Raw genomic sequence first — 13,082 nt, 5'->3', positions numbered from 1 at the left:
GCTGGTAAAATGTTGTCATTTAAAAGCAGGTAATCATTTAGCAGAGGAGCAACTGCCCTCAAAACACCTTTTTGTTCTATGCATTCTACTGGGTGTAAGGATTTCTAACCCCCCCTCTAGCTGTTTGGCTCAGCGTTAATTTTTGTGAGATCCTGTCTTGGAAATTCTGTTTTTTCTTCTGTGCTTAACTGTAACGACTTGACTTAGAGATCAAGTAGTACCTGTTTTTTAAATCCTTAACAATCCTAGGTAAATGCTGTGGTGTCTCCAGATTAACAGTATTCTATAGGTTCAAGTATCCTTGCTAGAACACCTGTATTTTGATTTTCCTGTTTGTTCAGAGTGTCCCGGATTTGTAATTTCGATAGTAGGGCTGTGGTACAGCACTTCTAAAGCACTGGTAAAGCCCTGCCAACTTGTTCCAGATCCTGTATGTCCTAGATGTTTTCCATGAAATAGTTGTGTGTGTTCTGAAAATGGAAGAAAGGGAAATGTCTTTTTCTACTCTTGATGTCAGAAATGACTGGACTCATTTTTTTGCTGGAACATAACAAACAACAAGTAGAGGGAAAAACTCAGCACAGAGCACCCTAAGGCACCTGAGACAGAGAAGTGGTATAACCAAGTTTAACCTGAGTGGTTGAAATCTGACATGATTAGAAAACATTTGAAGTTGTGTCTTATATTGGGAGACTGATTCAGCCCCTGTGTTTTCCAGAGCTTTGCTTCCGAGTGAAGGCCCTGGAGAAGCATGACGATGCTTTTTGAAAAATAAGACAATGGGTGAAGGACGTTGATATATTAGCTTTTTGGGAAATGGTACTTGATTTCTCAGTGCTGGGTAAAAGTAGATAAAGTGCTGTTTTGCTAAGAAAGGCCCTAGAAGTGAGGACAAGTACGTTAGGTTTACTTTTAGTCTTGCCTAGGAGTACAAGAGAAGATTTTCAGCAAAACTGTGGATGACTCTGAACTAGACAGGCTGTGCAACCAGCTCTAGCTATAATGCTGGAGACGTTTTCTGTCAGTGAGTATTCTGTGTCTGTGAATTATTGAAAATCCAAAGGAAACCTTCTGTTTGGATCTGTTCCTAGGACACTCTGAGGTACCCTTCAGACCAGGTGTAAATTCCTGAACCATAATCTTGGGACCATTAGGGTCAGCCCAGTTTCCCACTCCTCCCTGTTTGAGCAGCTGCCAGCCTTAAATTTTGCTGTGGTGGGTGTGTATGAGGATTGTTCATAAGGTACCTTAAATCCTGAATGGAATTCAGATGACTTAGTATGGATTGAAAAATTCATTGCCACTTTCTGGATGAGTTGCAGTCTGCCATGGTTTCCATCACCAAAATTTTCCCTGCTCCCAGACTCTTGGCCTCATATTATGTGGGAGCTCTCTGCTGTTCTCCTCTGGCCTGAATGCAAAGTTTCATGCATAGAAATCTGTGAATAAATTGGGGAGCTTTTGGGATGAATCTGCATAAAAGTTACAATAATCGATGATTTATTGTTATTGTTAAAGATCTGTGTGGTTCTGATGTCCTCTTTTTCCTCTTTTTTTGCAGTTTATTGCTTTTGCTTCTTTATTCTTCATCCTGGTTTCGATCACAACCTTTTGCCTGGAAACACATGAGGCTTTCAATACTATTATAAACAAAACTGAGCAGGTTGTCAACGGGACAGAAGCTGTTCTGCAGTATGAAATTGAGACAGATCCTGCTCTGACGTACGTAGAAGGAGTCTGCGTGGTGTGGTTTACATTTGAATTTTTAGTCCGTGTTGTTTTTTCCCCAAACAAACTTGAATTCATCAAAAACCTGTTGAATATCATTGACTTTGTGGCCATCCTGCCCTTTTACCTAGAAGTGGGCCTGAGTGGGCTCTCCTCCAAAGCTGCTAAGGATGTGCTTGGTTTCCTCAGGGTGGTAAGGTTTGTGAGGATCCTGCGAATCTTCAAGCTCACCCGGCACTTTGTGGGCCTCAGGGTGCTGGGCCACACTCTGCGAGCCAGCACCAACGAGTTTTTGCTGCTGATAATATTCCTGGCGCTAGGTGTTTTGATATTTGCCACCATGATCTACTACGCAGAACGAGTGGGAGCCCAGCCCAACGACCCATCAGCGAGCGAGCACACGCAGTTCAAAAATATCCCTATTGGCTTCTGGTGGGCTGTTGTCACCATGACAACCCTCGGGTACGGGGATATGTATCCGCGGACTTGGTCAGGCATGCTGGTGGGGGCCTTGTGTGCTTTGGCCGGGGTGCTGACCATAGCCATGCCCGTGCCTGTCATCGTTAACAATTTTGGAATGTACTACTCCCTGGCAATGGCAAAGCAGAAGCTGCCGAGGAAGCGGAAGAAGCACATCCCTCCTGCCCCTCAAGCCAGCTCCCCTACGTTCTGCAAGACGGACTTGAACATGGCCTGCAACAGCACACAGGGGGACATCTGCCTGGGCAAGGACAACCAGCTGATGGAACGCAACAGATCATCAGGTAGGACCCCACTGGAAATGCATGTCCTCTCAAAACACTTTATAGACCAGTATGTTTGGTAGGTGTCAGAAAGCAGCCAGTCTTTCTGCAATGAGCAGATACGGCTCCCACCCTTCTCCCCTCCAGTGTTTGCGTGTTCTTGTAGAGGACAAAATAGTTACAGTGATGTTCCCAATTCTATATGTAGCTGGTCTATACAGTTTTGCTTGCTCTGTTGTGAATGCTTTCCTGCTGATGATATCAACCTTTTTTTTTGCCTGTTGTTTGTTGTGTTGTATGGATGTTTCTTGTTTTTCTGCATGACTGTGACAATTTGAACAGCCACCGTGTCCCACCCTGTTGAATTCCATGGTGTTTTGCCTCAGTGTTTGTCTCTTGTATCAGCTTTGCCTATGCCACATAGTGGGCTGTTAAACAAGATCCTAAAAAGAAGCAGCCACTTGCAAGGAACAGGTGCTTTACATAAAAAGCCCAGCACTCAAAGGAAATAAAAAGAAATTGTCTTTCTAGCTTTCTTTCCATTTGGTTCTGCTTCCCTGGCAGGAAGAACCTCCTTCATCTGTGTTAGATGAGACGTTGCATGGTATTTACTATTAATTGGATGATAATAATAAAGCTGATGTAAAGTTTGTCAAGAAAAATGAAAATGGCAATCCCCAGCAACATCATCATTGCTATCGGTGTTGATTTTTATGATTTGTATTACCTTAACTCTTAGAGACTCAAATCATGGACCTGGACTGTTTTATGCTAATTGCTGTGAAAAAACTTATCAAATGACAGCCTCGACCCCTCCACACCACTGCCCCAAATTCCATCTCTCTTGAAATTAAGGACAGAAGTTTATCTTAGAGTATAATTGAAACAAATTTGTATCAGCAAGGATTTCTGTCTGTTTGTTTATTGAATGTATTTATTCTTAAGCCAAACACAGTATGATTACAAAGCTCACGGACCAGTCATTAGACTCCTAATGGAAAGTTGTTAAATGATAATAAGACCCCCAAAAAACCGTGACTTGGTGTCATTCAGTAACTGAAATTTATTTTTTTGAAAGAAGAATCTGGAAAATCTGTCTCTGAACAATATCCTTCTTTGTTCTGTTGCTCTGTTACTGAATAGCATTTATGTTCAAAGAAGCTCGGTTTCAGTCTCTGAGTGAGTGTTCACTGACAAAGTTAACACAGCTTTCTGAACATCTTAAAGATATTTAAGAGGATGGAAACCCTTGAAAGGTCTTGTGTTGTGGGTGGAATATAGTTAGTTTTACAGTGCTTTGACTGATACACACTTTCAGATAACATCTCTAAAGTGTTAATGAAAACAGCTTTTTCATGTCATCAGGTCCTGCTAAAGGTACACCAGAATGGAGGAGGCTCAGTGTGATCAGAGCAAAGAGACACTTCTAGTGCGACTGCTGCTTTATTTACAAGGTGTTATAATCCTTGAGGTTAGAGAGAGAGCAGATATACAAAAAGGAGCAATTTTTAAGTGTTAGCTTTCTCTGTGGTAGTGCCACCACTTGCATTGTATGTTGTAGCTTCATTTCAGTTAGGGAATCCTCTTAGACTAATTAGGAATTTTGTGCAAAACTTCAAAGCTGAATCTATATTCACATATAGCCATTACCATTTCAGAAAAGCACCTGCTCAGCTTTAAATGCAGAGGTAAAGTTGAAGTCAATAACATGCCGTTACCTGCTATGTGCCTTACTGAGCAGAGATTTTTTTCTGGAAGTGGGGCCTGAGTCTGAAATAGTAGATAATTTTAGAAAGAGTCCTTTGAGATCAGTAGAGGTAAGACTTTTGCCATTTGACTAAATTAACTACATAGATCAAAGAAAGCATTTGGTATTGGGTAATTATGATGACAAGCAATAGCAGTATGATAACAAGCATAGAAATGAATGCTAAGTGTGTATTTTGAAGGAGGTTTTAGTGCCAAATATTTCATAATTTAACCCTTCTGGGGGAATTCTTTAAAATATGCTAAGGAACATGTTCTAAGCAAAAATGACTAGCATGGCTTCTTGTTTAATAAAAAGGATAGCCAAAGTAATAAATTCATTTTTGAAATATCTGAGATTGACTGTACTCAGAAAGGTTACAGTCCGTAAAAGGCAACTAAATTAATCTTGATTTGATTATTTTTTATTTCATGTTAAGTTAGTGGAACATTAAGTGAGATTTAAAAAGAAGAACAGGAAAGTCAAAAGATCATTTGTGCTTGAAAAAAAATATATTTTTGCCATTTTGTACTGATGAATGATGAATTGCAATCTTGTTTTCTTCCAATGATTTACCTTGTTACTATTTTTTGAGTGATGGGAATATCTGGCATTCAACGTAAGCTCTTTGTGATGTCTCATTTCCTCATTCATTATTGTCTGTAAATGGGCATGGTGCTTTAACCAGTGTTATCAGGTGAAGACAGTGCAGGAAGTGAGCAGCCACTCTCACCTGGTGAAAGGCTCCCTCCCATCAGACGCTCTAGCACCAGAGACAAAAACAGAAGAGGGGGAACATGTTTCCTACTGACAACAGGTGATTACACGTGTGCTACTGATGGAGGGATCAGGAAAGGTATGGACTTCTTTCATTAGATCATAACAGGTCACTCAGCAATGTGCTTGTGAAAAGCAAGCTTAGAGTAAAATCATGTGCACAATGCTCTTATAGGAAAAGTTGTACTCACAATGTATTTTTTTATTTCTTCCTAGTCATTCTTTTCTTGCTTTCCTTTTAGAAACACACCTTATCTCTCAGTCTTCAGAAAAAGTGCTTGATGTTGGACCCTCATTCTACTTGTGTCTTCATTTGTCTGTTACCTTTTATGGAAAAGCCCGTATATCCGACCTTTCCCATTCAATCACTCATCACTCAATACCATTTGTCATTCTAAAAGACAAATTAATTAGTTAATAACATTGTTCTACACTTAGTAACATTTTTAGTAAAAATTATAGCTGAATAAATTACATTTAAAACATTGAAATATCAGAAGTAAACAGTATTTTTGTTCTGAACACAACAAACCATATCACTTGAGATTCTATTGAGATTGCTGCCATAAAATGCCACAAAAAATGTTTCATCTTTGTAAAACACCAGAAACGCTGAAAGGTGACTGCAATAGCACAGTCTACCCCAACTAGAATTCCACTAGATTAAAAAAAGGCTTGATCTTGCAAGGTGCTGAAAATGTCCTATATAGTTATTCATACTGTTCAAGTCTGATTACTCACTGTTCTGTAGGATTGGGTTCTCCGGATGGCATTTGCAAAACCTTCCAGTATTATGTATCACTCACACAATTGATTATGTGCCTATCTGATTGGGCCACAGCTGGCGGTGTCTGGAAAGCTAACCTTAGGGCATAGCACAAAAATCGTCAATGCCCGGGGTAATCTTGCCGTTTCCTTAGACAAGAATAGCTTTGGCTTCTTGGCAAATTATAGCATTTTAATAGTTTTCACATTCCTGGTCACTGGTGTGCTATTTCTCTCAGAATTCACCATCTGCAGTAGCCATGTGGCATTGGACAAACAACTTTGGCTGAGATTTTTCTGTTGTTTTTTTTCCTACTAGCTCTGTCTGCAGCAAATGTAGCTCTTCCAGCCAGCCACAGACTCTAAAAGAAATTATGTTGGTTATTCAGCAAAATGCAAGAGGACATTCTTTTCACACTTTAAAAGCATTAGCTCAGTAGGTTAAACCTGTGAAGGCAGATGTGCAGCCACAGTGCAATGTATGTAGTATTTGTAAAGGATATGATTGTCTCTGTTCTCCTACATTTTACATATTTCTATATATAATGTTCAGATTAAATGGTACTTGGTTGCTAGCATGTTTTTGCACACAGATTTTAGGAGTCTTGTCTAATGAGAATATGTTTTGTATTGACTTCTGGACACTTTGAATTATTCACAGTATCTCTAATGGTAAGGGTCCAGTCTTTTGAGGAGGTCAGGAACACCCAAATAATGCAGATTACCATGGCATCTTGCAAGATCTGGTTCTTTGCTTCCTTTAGAAATGTTAGTATAAAAATTTCAGTCCTGCTCACTTAGTAATAACTGTAGTTAGAACAGTTCAGAAATAATAAAAGAAGTCACCCATTAATTTCTGGAGATAAATATTCATATGAAAATGAAATATATTTTATACTGGGACTACATGAACATTTTCATTTTAAAATCTAGATTCAAGAGGAAATTCATTGTTTCATAGTTTGTTTGTTCTGGAAAAATGGCGTTTGAATTCAGAACTGACATATTCTCAAAGAGAAATGTGGTCTTTGACTGACTCTAATGATATCCTTAACCTAGGCTGAAATGTTTTAGCCACTGGCTTTGAAGTTTAGACAGAGTAGGGAAGCTAGCTTATAAGCAGAAAACATCTTCAAGGGATATCCAAATGGTTTTGAATACTTGAATTTAATTCACACATCAAGTCTACTAGTTTTTCATCCCCCCCCTTCTTTTTTTTCCTTTTGGTATATCCTTCTTGTTTGGTTGGTTCCTTGATTGATTCTTGGTTGTGTTCAAAGATTGTTTATTCTGAGCTTTTTTGCATTAGCATCTTATCTCCATCTCTAAGGTGATACTGCTTCAGAGCTGATCCAAACTCCACTGAAATACCTGGAAATGACCAAGTTTGGATTATGCCTCTATCTCTATTCATCTTGTGTGTCTGGTTTTCATTTTTCAGGAGTTCCTGTTTTCTTTATTCTTTTTACCATCTTGTCTTCGTTCCTCTATCAGTTGTTCTTTGCTTTTAGAAAAGTGAAGAAAACTGTTACTTAAAAAGTAATGGGAAGAATATTGAAAATATTAGTTTCCTAGTTTCTGTGTAGCAAAAGAAGCTACCTGATCTTTTAGAACTTTTTGTCAGCATTAAGTGTACAGGAGAATTTAAGTACATGCATTAGCATTGTGCTTCCCTTCCCTTCCCCTTTCAAACATGATTCTTTCTAATCTGTGTAAATACTAATAGAAACTCAGAAACTGGAATTTGGATTTGAAATCTGTCAGAAGTCTGTGAAGTGTCACAGTCCAACCTGCCCTTGCAGTCTGGAGATAACACTGCACAACGTTTAAGCAGACATTAGATTACGCATTTGTTTTAAGTACAGATTTGCAACATGCAGTTTTCAGTAAGTAAGAAACATGTTAATTGTCTTTATTATTATTACTGAGTAAGTTTTCACCATGGTGCTCAATAGCACAAGACTTATACAAACACAAACAGGGGTGCAGTGGCAGTCTGAAAGAATAGTATTTTGGAGAGAGCGTAAGACCTGATTTTTCCTAAAGATGCTAATAACCTGTGATCTGTTATTGAGACCTGGAGTTTGAACAAGTAACTGTTTTAATAATAAGAAGAAAATGCTTGGTGACATCCCATGTAATGTTTAAATGTATTGTCATTTTATACTTGCTGCAGGAAAAATCTCGGTATTTCACTGTAAGCAATTTACACCTGAATGCCTTAACGTTGCAAATGCTTAGACACATACTTGCCTTTAAGCAAGTAAGTAATGCTATTGAAATCAAAGGGACTTCTCATGCTTAGAGTGAAGCATGTATCTCAGTCCTTTCAGGAGTGAGGTCCTGTCCAGCAATATCACGGAAAAAGTGACACAGGATGAGGGAAGATTAATCCAAATAGGCTTGATCTTCCTTGTATTCTCCTTGCTGATAGCTCTCTCCAGACTAATGGGCTGATCCTTGTCTTTATAGGTGGAAATATTCAGGTGTTATTGAAAATACTTAAATATGAGGATAGTGAGGGAGTGAATAGCAATGCTATTCTGATGTTTTATACCATAGCCTTAACAAAGTGAAAACAATCTATATGTCACATAAAATAGGCAGCTGGAGCTGACAGTGTATCTGAACAGAAATGTCTGCAAGTGCAATGTTCCCTCCAAATTGTGAAGCATTATTATGTGATTGCCTCATTTAGTGATTAATTCTTTACTACTTGCTTATGTAGAATAAAACTGTATTTCATTTGAGTCAGTTGGATAAGGAGCACAAATATGATGATTTAAATTTGCCAGTGAAGAAGCAGTTGCAAATATGTCAAACTCTGCTATCTTATTATACTTTAATATTAGGCAGAAAGTCTTAGAGTTAATAAATCTGAAGATGGAGCTTTTTTTACTATAATGTCATTAAATCCTCTGCAGAAATGACTTACAAATACTTTATGCAATTTCATCTCATTTTTGTTTTATTTATTTTCAAAGGAAAATGTTCCTTTATTAGGAATTTGGTTTGATAGAAATTATATTATTCTAACAGTTTTTATAGTCTGCCTTTCTTTCAGTGGGGTTTTGAATATGCTTCGGCAGATAGCTGACCCAACAACCCTCTTGGCATCCTTTGTCTTGCACTCTGTGCAACCCTGCTGAAGCCAGCAGAGTGGCACTGAGTGTGAGTTGGGATGTGGAAGAACAGGTCAGAGCTCTTGTGTGGTGCTCTGTTTCATTTCCTGGAAAAGAATAGCTGCATTAATTTGTGAATGATTTTATTTATTAATATCTTTTGGTAGTAACTTGTATCAGGATTGAATTTTCTTGCAGGCAGATTCCCTTTGAGTCCAGATAGCTCCTTGGATTACATTACATTGTATTGTTTGTCTTTGTCTATTTTTTGGCTGAATTCAACTGATGTCTGTGCATTTTCTCATACAAGGCTACGAAAAATCTCGAAGCTTAAACAACATAGCTGGCTTGGCAGGCAATGCTCTGCGACTGTCTCCAGTAACATCACCCTACAGCTCACCTTGTCCTCTAAGGCGCTCTCGGTCTCCTATCCCTTCTATCTTGTAAACCAGATGGCGTCAATCGGCTACATAGTATTAATTCAAATACTGTTTACGCATAATGGAAATAAATGTAGCATTAAATGTAGGCTCCACAAATATGGTATAACTCCTGCATGATATAACTGTCAGTAATAAGAAATGCCACTTGGGTAGCTGAAGATTTTTATCTCGGCTTTTAAAAATTACCTGAGGTAGTGCTTCTCCTTTTATCTACTATATTGTCCTACTTTCCTGTGGCAATAAAAGGACAGTTAGTGGATGCCATTGGCCAGTATATTCAATAAATAAGCATATTTTCAGGGAGATATATTTTAAATAATGTGCTTCCAACTAATTATCAATCACTCCATTGAACCAACTTTCATTTCTTGTGACTCTACTCCATTCTGAAGATGTCTGGAATCGTGTCTTGGTTGCACACAATGTGACTCGGGTCTGCTCATTTGCATGGACCATCCTGTCTCCATCACCTGACAAGCCGTGTTGCCGATTACGGAGACCACAGATGGCTCTGGATGTGTGTTCTTGCATTGTACCATCCTGCTGAAATGAAAGCACTGATAAACTGGTCTGCATGTGGGATTGTTTTTCTTCGTTTAACCTTTTCCTTTATTTTTTAACAAACTACTTGTTTATAAATGGCTTTATTTCTTGATTAACTTACTTTGGTACTAGATTGCTGTATCAGAGTTCTGAATGTCTCCGGTTGTTTGCACACAGATAACTGCAAAGAGGTTGTCATTACTGGTTACACGCAAGCAGAAGCCAGATCTCTTTCTTAATGGCTTGGGGAAGGCACAAAACATGCAAGAAAGGTAAACGCCATCCAGGCTTGCAATTTTAAGCTAGCAAGTGCTGCTTGGTACTGTAGTCATTTCTCTACTCCAGGGTTCTTCAACATTTTCAGAGGCTGAGTACCAAGTAAATGAAGATTATTGGGTTATTTTTGTACAACTGCAGGAGGGTAATAGTTCTCAAGTGGGGCTTTTGACCAGCCTTATACCTCTGGCTCATGAGCTTCAAAAATTTCTTCAGTCAATGTTTTTTGAGGTGCTTTGTCCTATATGTTGTTTGTCTGTCTGTTTTGCAGCCTGTCTACTGTACTCTCCATCTGTCTCCATAAAGCACTGAGATACTGTTAAAATATCCCCCTCTTTTAAGATTAACTAAGGACATTTTTCTCCTTTTCTCTTTTTTCATGTGGACTATACATATATGTATAGATACATATATATATATATTTCAAGTGCAAGTTAGTATCATTTTGACTAACTCATGTGGGCACTATGAAGATTTTTTGAGTGGAATTTAGTAACAATTTTATAGTTCTGACCAGTTGCCTATTGCATGACCATCAATCCTGCTTCCTAGCAACCAACATTTTGAAACTCGATCTCCTCTAGTGGCTTTTTCTTTCAATCTTAACCTATGTTTATGCAATAGGACAAACACAATAGTGGATTTGATATTCTGGGCTGGTGAGCAAAAATTACCATAAAACACAGAGTTTTAGAACTACATGGGGAAGACCATAACTCACCAAATCTTAAGATATCCTTGAGATTGTTGAATAATCCCTGATTGTCATGTTTTAATTTTTGTTAGGAAAGGAAATGTAACTTATTGTTGACCATGTAACATGTTCTCCTGTATACAGCCTAGCCCAAGAGCATGACATGCATGTCAGAATTCTTGTATAATAATGTATTTATCAAAGTATACATTTCTGATATTTAGAGATGTACATTTGTTTAGTTTTGGTAAAATATTGTCAATAGAGAGATAATTGCAAACAGCTTTTAGCAAAGGAATTAATATAATATCTGGTGCTGCTGTTATATTAACTACAGTGTTGTACAGAATTTATCATGGATTTTTGACTGCTGAAAAAGGGACAATGGAATTTAGCCATACCAAGGACTGTACTGGAAAGAGACTGCTGCTGCTGAATGGGCCCTGATAAACAACTCACGCCTTGAAGAGGTCGCTGAGACTTTGCACAGGAAGTAGAGTTTGTGAAAGAAGATTAAAGACTGCTCATAATTACTGCTGCCAGAGGAAGGGGTGACTAGTCACTGTTGATGAGTCAGCTGTAAATAAAATGTGTGTGCATGGAATATCAGTTTTTATCTATATCAAGGAAAGCTGAATTCAAGTCATCATTGCTAAGACTCCATGCAAAGACCCACACCCCTGTGTGTATTATTCCTGGTTCCCGCAGTAAGTTGTGCTGTGGATCATACAAAGACACACACTTCTAATGATAGTGATGTAAACGACATCTGTCTTGACTTGCATCATAATAATGGTATATTTTGCAAAGGTCACAAATATGAACAGAGTAGGTTTGCCTAAGTCTTTGCTTCCTCAGTTTGCCATGATCTATATTTATATGAATTCTAGCGTACATGCCGAATCTTAAGTTTACTTTTCACTTTGATAAGAGAAATGTGACTGCAGACAAACATCACTGACTTTGTTCACAGCACACAGTCTTTTTTCATTGTTACCTCAGACTATAAGTATTATGAGAAATAAAATTCTGGCAGCAAGAATATTTTTGTTTCCAAAGTGTTGCAAACCCAACATCAGTAAGTATGTAAGATGTATTAAAATAATATCCTAAAAATGTATATTTTACATAAAAGAGATATTCTTTGATCAGTTACTTTTTGTGATTTTTGTGGTAAATGGATCCAGTCTATTCTATGTTTATGAAGCATTGCAGTGGTACGATGTGATAATTATGTTCTCTCCATCCTATTCAATGAGAAATTCTCCAGAATCTGTTTGTCACCCTGGTGTCCCGATTGTAGGGACATATCCCACTTGTGAAACTCTGTATTGTGGAACTTCTGTGAACATGTCAAGGTGCATGCACAATCCTGGTGGAAACCAGTGGAAATGTAATACCTGAATTGGAGAATAAAAGGCGAAAGATCTGGGGAGGAACTTGGAACATATCTTCTGAAGTGGCTCATGCGCTTTCTTTAGCTGTATTGGTCCTTTCTCTGCCATTGGCCATCCTTCTGATTCTCACACCGGTTTCCTGGGGTACATGAGCAGCTAATTAAAACATTAGCATGAGCTGGCTTTTAAGCCAATTTAAAATCTCCCTTCTTGTTAATGATGCCACACCTTGTGCGGAAGTAGTAATTGGGATAGATATAATTGACTCAAAACAGTTTTAGCATGTCCTGGTATGAAGTGAACCTAAAAAGGAACTTAGAGATGATAAATGATTAATTAAAACTCCTAATCCGATATTGTATTTGGGGCAATGACTGAAATCCCTGAATACCCAAGCAGAATATCAGAGAGTGATGATGTGAGAGCATGTTCAGTTCTGAAAGATAATTCAGAAGAGGTATTGGAATGTAAGAATGATTCCAGAAAGCATGCTCAAAAGTGTTCAAATTTTGGAAAACGTGTTACAGTGCCATACTACAAAAACTCAATCTGCTTATTTTACCCAAATTCAAAAGGCATCTCAACTGTCCTATGCACAGTACCTGCATGAAGAAGAGATATAATGGTCAGCCTCTCTTCTGTCCCAGACAGGCTTACAGCTAGTTCCAGTCAGGCAGGTCTCATGTCTGGCCCAGAAGGGGACTCAGTGCCCAGAGAGAAGTGGCTTTCCTCAATGCTGCCTGGGGACAGTTAGGTGTCCAAAATGGGATCCGGATCAGGTGGTGGATTGTGCTGGGCAAGACAGTAGGAAACAGTAATGGCCATGTGGCTGAAGTTGTCTTCTGCC

General features: G+C 38.5%; 1 protein-coding gene across 8 annotated transcripts in view; it reads left to right on the top strand.

Annotated features, from left to right (window-relative positions):
* The window catches only part of KCNC2 (potassium voltage-gated channel subfamily C member 2), a 111,750-nt gene extending 99,462 nt beyond the window's left edge, over positions 1-12,288 (top strand). The window contains exons 3-6 of one of the 8 annotated variants that reach the window (XM_064509192.1): positions 1,562-2,492; positions 4,907-5,074; positions 10,046-10,140; positions 11,176-11,262. In XM_064509192.1, the coding sequence (XP_064365262.1) occupies positions 1,562-2,492; positions 4,907-5,074; positions 10,046-10,107 (1,161 nt within the window). In that variant the 3' untranslated portion in view covers positions 10,108-10,140; positions 11,176-11,262. The other 7 variants (XM_026100394.2, XM_064509179.1, XM_064509190.1 and 4 more) reach the window with 7 other exon arrangements.
* The last annotated feature ends 794 nt before the right edge of the window (positions 12,289-13,082 follow it).

Source organism: Dromaius novaehollandiae, chromosome 1 (assembly GCF_036370855.1).
Source record: "Dromaius novaehollandiae isolate bDroNov1 chromosome 1, bDroNov1.hap1, whole genome shotgun sequence".
NCBI classification, from domain to species: domain Eukaryota; kingdom Metazoa; phylum Chordata; class Aves; order Casuariiformes; family Dromaiidae; genus Dromaius; species Dromaius novaehollandiae.
The sequence above is the reverse complement of the archived record's forward strand: the minus strand, read 5'-3'. Positions and strand labels throughout refer to the sequence as shown.